This window comes from Oncorhynchus gorbuscha, linkage group LG13 (genome assembly GCF_021184085.1).
Source record: "Oncorhynchus gorbuscha isolate QuinsamMale2020 ecotype Even-year linkage group LG13, OgorEven_v1.0, whole genome shotgun sequence".
In the NCBI taxonomy this organism is placed as follows: domain Eukaryota; kingdom Metazoa; phylum Chordata; class Actinopteri; order Salmoniformes; family Salmonidae; genus Oncorhynchus; species Oncorhynchus gorbuscha.
The window spans coordinates 69,310,760-69,317,049 of record NC_060185.1 but is presented as its reverse complement, the minus strand read 5'-3'; the positions used below and the strand labels follow the sequence as shown (position 1 = coordinate 69,317,049).

Below are 6,290 nucleotides of genomic sequence, written 5' to 3'. Positions count from 1 at the left end.
GGAGAGAGAGGCAGGGAGAGAAAGAGAGGCAAGGAGAGAGTTAGAGAGAGAGGCAGGGAGAGAGAGAGAGAGAAAGAGAGGCAGGGAGAGAGAGAGAGAGAGAGAGAGAGAGAGGCAGGGAGAGAAGAGGAAAAAAAGACAGTGGGAGAGAGAGAGGCAGGGAGAGAGAGAGAGGCAGGGAGAGAAGAGGAAAAAAAGACAGTGGGAGAGAGAGAGGCAGGGGGAGAGAGAGAGAGGCAGGGAGAGAAGAGGAAAAAAGACAGTGGGAGAGAGAGAGGCACGGAGAGAGAGAGAGAGGCAGGGAGAGAGAGAGAGGCAGGGAGAGAGAGGCACGGAGAGAGAGGAAATCTTTAGCCTATTATTATTTTGTTTTAGAGCTGATAAACTCAGATCTTCATTGTAAAGCGTTTAAACACCGTTTCCCATGCTTGTTCAATGAACCATAAACAATTAATGAACATGCACCTGTGGAACAGTCGTTAAGACACTAACAGCTTACAGACGGTGGGCAATTAAGGTCACAGTTATGAAAACTTAGGACACTAAAGAGGCCTTTCTACTGACTCTGAAAAACACCAAATGAAAGATGCCCAGGATCCCTGCTCATCTGCGTGAATGTGCCTTAGGCATGCTGCAAGGAGGCATGAGGACTGCAGATGTGGCCAGGGCAATAAATTGCAATGTCCATACTGTGAGACGTCTAAGACAGCACTACAGGGAGACAGGACGGACTACTGATCGGCCTCGCAGTGTAAGACCACGTGTAACACCTGCACAGGATCGGTACATCCGAACATCACACCTGTGGGACAGGTACAGGATGGCAACAACAACTGCCCAAGTTACACCAGGAATGCAGAATTCCTGCATCAGTGCTCAGACTGTCCGCAATAGGCTAAGAGAGGCTGGACTGAGGGCTTGTAGGCCTGTTGTAAGGCAGCAACGTCGCCTATGGGCACAAACCCACCGTCGCTGGACCAGACAGGACTGACAAAAAGTGCTCTTCACTGACGAGTTGCGGTTTTGTCTCACCAGGGGTGATGGTCGGATTCGTGTTTATCGTCGAAAGAATAGGCGTTACACCGAGGCCTGTACTCTGGAACAGGATCGATTTGGAGGTGGAGGGTCCGTCATCGTCTTTGGCGGTGTATCACAGCATCATCGGACTGAGCTTGTTGTCATTGCTGGCAATCTCAACACTGTGCATTACAGGGAAGATATCCTCCTCCCTCATGTGTTATCCTTCCTGCAGGCTCATCCTGACATGACCCTCCAGCATGACAATGCCACCAGCCATACTGCTCGTTCTGTGCGTGATTTCGTGCAAGACTGAAATGTCAGTGTTCTGCCATGGCCAGCAAAGTGCCCGGATCTCAATCCCATTGATCACGTCTGGACCTGTTGGATCGGAGGGTGAGGACTAGGGCCATTCCACCCAGAAATGTCCAGGAACTTGCAGGTGCCTTGGTGGATGAGTGGGGTAACATCTCACAGCAAGATCGGGCAAATCTGGCGCAGTCCATGAGGAGGAGATGCACTGCAGTACTTAATGCAGCTAGTGGCCACACGAGATACTGACTGTTACTTTTGATTTTGAACCCCCCTTTGTTCAGGGACACATTATTCCATTTATGTTAGTCACATGTCTGTGGAACTCGTTCAGTTTATGTCTCAGTTGTTGAATCTTGTTATGTTCATAGAAATATTTACACATGTTAAGTTTGATGAAAATTAACGCAGTTGACAGTGAGAAGACGTTTAGCATAACCTCCCTCTCTTTTACCCCCCATTCACAGACATGGAACAGCAGCCGCATAGGCTGTCCCAAGGGGCAGCTGTATGTGTGTTCTCACACCCTGACTAACGTGAACAATGTACTTTCTCATATCAGTGCCAGCTAACTAGACAAGGGCTTTAACTCCATCTTGCACCTCTCAACCAAAGCCATTTTTTACAATGAAGGAAACTTCCCATTCACACACACACACACACACACACACACACACACACACACACACACACACACACACACACACACACACACACACACACACACACACACACACACACACACACACACACACACACACACACACACACACACACACACACACACTAGCGCTAATTTTAAAAACATTTGTCATTTCCAAGCTTGTGAAAACTTACATTCAGATCAAATTGCCTCCTCAATGTCCTACACTGAAAAATCCCTTTTTTAATAGAACAGGGACATTCTCAAAGGGATTTTGGTTCTGTTATAACATTTGATCTCAGTATTTGTTTATATTTTGAGTATCAATATATATGATATCTGCAGACAAAAGTTCAACTACTCTGTTTCTTCTGTATTCTCAGATAAATGTGCTTTACATATTTGTTATCTTTTAATATGTTATTACAATTGTCAATTGGGGAGGGATTTCTGCTATTATCTGAAAATATTCAGGATTCATATATTTATTGAAATTTACTTCGAAATTTTAGTTAGGTAGTAGAGAAAATGAAGTGCAAATTCACCTTAGTCATATTATTATACAAAATATACAACATACTGGGAACTCCTACTGTGGAAATGTCAAAATGATCAAATAACAGAAATACCACTAGTGTGGTTTGTAACATATTAATTTGTAAAAGCCATCGGTAAATCATTATTATCCTAATCACATGAATCATCATTACAATAAATACACATTTTTACAAGATTGTTCATGTGGAAGATATTAAGCTTTGATCATTTTTATTGGGACTTACCTCCAAAATGCATTTTTATTTTTGGGAAAGGACTTTATTTCCTTTCAGTTCACACTGATTAAATCAGCAAGGCTTTATCCAAAGACAACTTGCCAAATTGCGTAATGATGAATTCGTATCCTCTTTTGTTAGTTTAACCTATTCAACTTTAATTTCTCCTTGATTAATCCAATTGAAAATATATTCTCTTGAAGAAAATACATTTCTGAATCCTGGGTACGTGGAATTCACACCTTCTCTAATGAAAAATGTGTGAGTTGATTAAAAAAATCGATAACACCGAATTCCATCGGTGGGTCCCTGTATATCCAAGCCGAGGTGTGCGCACCAAATCCGCCTGGCTGACGTTGACGGTCCGTAGACTTGACGGGCGTATGGTCTGTGTGACAGACTGACTGCGGATGGTTTTTGTAAGGAGGGAGAAAGTTTCTGTCCCCCTCCTATCCCTCTCTTCCTTTATTTCTTTATCCTCCTGGTGATTCACCAAGTTGACGCATAGGCTAAACTTGAAGGAGCCACCCCAGCTAGCACATAACGTTCTGAGAACCATGTTTCTTAGAGCTTGGTGAGAGTGTTGTGCTATGGTTATTTTGCATACAACCTCCCCACCATGTTCTGGGAATTCCGCAGGATACCCAGCTAGCACATAACGTTCTGAGAACCATATTTTTCTTTGGTGGGAATTTCAGTATAACGTTTCCTACAGGTTTCCTCATGGTTCAATTGAGCAACTCACAGAAATATGTGCTGCCTCCCGGGTGGCGCAGTGGTCTAGGGCACTGCCAGCTGTGTCACCAGAGACTCTGTGTTCACGCCCAGGCTCTGTCACAGCCGGCCGTGACTGGGAGGTCCGTGGGGCGATGCGCAATTGGCCTAGCATCGTCCGGGTTAGGGAGGGTTTGGCCGGTAGGAATATCCTTGTCTTATCGCGCAATAGCGACTCCTGTGGTGGGCTGGGCGCAGTGCATGGTGTTTCCTCCGACACATTGGTGCGGCTGGCTTCCTGGTGTTAAGAAGCAGTGCAGCTTGGTTGGGTGTGTTTCGGAGGACGCATCGCTTTCGACCTTTGTCTCTCCCGAGTTGTAGCGATGAGACAACAATTGGATACTAACAATTGGATACCAAAGGGGGTAAAACATTTATACTGAATGTAATTCAAATTGCAGTATATTCCTGTTATAGAATATTAGCTCCAAAGTATCTTTTGCATGACCCGGTGCACTTAGATGGGAAAGGGAGATACCTAGTCAGTTGTACAACTGAATGCATTTAACTCAGCCCCTCTGAATCTGAGAGGTGCGGGGGGCTGCCATAATCGACATCCACGTCTGTGGCTCCCAGGGTACAGTGGGTTAACTGCCTTGCTCAGGGGCAAAACCACAGATTTTTACCTTGTCAGCTTGGGGATTCAATCCAGCAACCTTTTGGTTACTGGCCTAACACTCTAACCACTAGGTTAGTCTACTAGCAACATAACATGACAAAACTCTTTCGTCACTTTAGTACCTACTTGCCCGATTGGCCTACATCGCCGAAGCCAAGAGCAGGCTGTTCCTTTCTTGACATCAAAGCCACAGTGTATAGTTGGTATAGGAGTTTTTATAAATGTCATTCAAAATGCAAAAATAGAAGTGTATACATTTTAAATATATATAAACTTTTGCATTAAGACCATTCAGATGGAATATAATCAATCTATGTTATCAGATTTGTGGACTATATATAGTGCAACCTTTCCTTTAAGTGTATTCAGGTGTGTTGGCCTCACCCATTAATTGCCCACACCTGATCTTAATGAGTGCTTGTTTCCTTTGAAATTGGGTCTGTTTGAATAGACTAAAATAAACATATTTCTATGAGTTTAAAAAACATGACATGCTAGCTCCATCCTGGTGGCGAAGTGGACTAATTCCATTAATAGAAATATGAAGTTCATAAGTTAAAATCTCATTAATGCAGAGCTACAATAAAAAATAAATGTGTTTGACCAAGCAAATGATTTTCCATGTTTGGTGTTCAAATCAGTGAACCCAAACTAAGCTAGGAGTGTTATTAAAAGTCTTATTGAGACATGTTGTCTTCAAATAACCTATACCTTTCATTCTCAGAAAGTTCATCAAATCGTTAAGGGAACCATAGTAAAACGTTCTCAAAACCTCCCTGAAACCAGAACAGGTGACATTTGTTGTCAGAACGTTTAAAAAACGTGTTTTACCGGTCAGAAAACTTATAGCTTCGTTCCCAGAACTAATGTGAAACCAGAAATGTACGTTCCCACAACTGCCAATGAACCAAATGTGCTATCTGGGATGACTGGAACTTGTCACAACCAATTTCTATCTCTCAGTGATTCTTCCTTTTCATCAAACTTATACTTATTTCATTCCCATGATGCTTCATCGGGATATTTGTAGGCCTACATGTTATGTCAATGCAATATACCTCAGCAAATGGAATCAGTCCACCTGAATTAAAGTTAAGTGAATAGGGTTTAGGAATAGAGTGTGATGTCTGTGTGTAGTCACTGTGTATTTAGGTGTGTGTGTGTGTATGTGTATGTATATGCCTATGTGAATGTTTGCCTGCTTCACTCCTACTTTTCTCCTTTGTGTTATAGTCATTCCTTTGGCATTAGCATTATTGACAGTTAGACTAGTCTGATCTCCTGCTCTCACTTCCACCTGTCAGTTAACGTGTGCCATTGTGTACCCAGAGTGTGAGCTGCGATTGATGTATGTGTATGTGTGTGGGTGTGAGAGAGAGAGAGACCAATGTTAATTTTGACAATTTAAAAACTAATATAATATATAATATAAACTAATATTTCATTATTATCAAAACATTGATATGTGTCTGCTCATAGGATTCATATAACATAGTATGTTGATATTGGATCAAGGCAAGTCAGTGGAACAAGTGTAATTAGTGTAATTCCTTTGCCAAAGTGGTACAGTAAGGCTATATGGGATGGGTCCAACGATTTATAAATGTACTCTAGATGACGTTTAGGGGACGCTGCCCCCGTGCCTCCACGGTCAAGATGCCCCTACCCTTACACTAACCCTTACATTTACATTTAAGTCATTTAGCAGACACTCTTATCCAGAGCGACTTACAAATTGGTACTTACCATTTTACATGTCATCTTCAATGGGGTAGGGATGTCCCAAAGATCCCGCATAGCACAGGCCATCTTGACACTCCCCACCATTGTAAAAAATATTTTGGAAGCTTTAGAAATGCATTTGTTAATGTCTACATTCGTTTTTGCCACAGTTATTCAATTAAAACACCTTAATGCATCCCAAATTAATTATATTATGTGAGCTAAGTATACTTTTTGAGATTACTAATGATACTGCCCCCACAACAACAAAACAATACTTAAATACATGTAATTTTGTCTTTTAAACATTTAATTGAAATACAGTACAATTCCATTCATTCCTACTGAGGACTGCTCCTACTGGGGAGTGCCAATATGGCCGACCGGTGGCTTTATCATCATCCATCCATCGTCACAGTGAACCATTATT

General features: G+C 42.3%; 1 protein-coding gene across 1 annotated transcript in view; it reads right to left on the bottom strand.

Annotated features, from left to right (window-relative positions):
• clcf1 (cardiotrophin-like cytokine factor 1) overlaps positions 1-3,190 on the bottom strand; it is a 13,451-nt gene extending 10,261 nt beyond the window's left edge. The window contains exon 1 of the mRNA XM_046296778.1: positions 2,755-3,190. Coding sequence (XP_046152734.1) covers positions 2,755-2,767 — 13 coding nt within the window. The 5' untranslated portion in view covers positions 2,768-3,190. The remainder of the gene's footprint in view (positions 1-2,754) is intronic.
• Between the last annotated feature and the right edge of the window lie 3,100 nt (positions 3,191-6,290).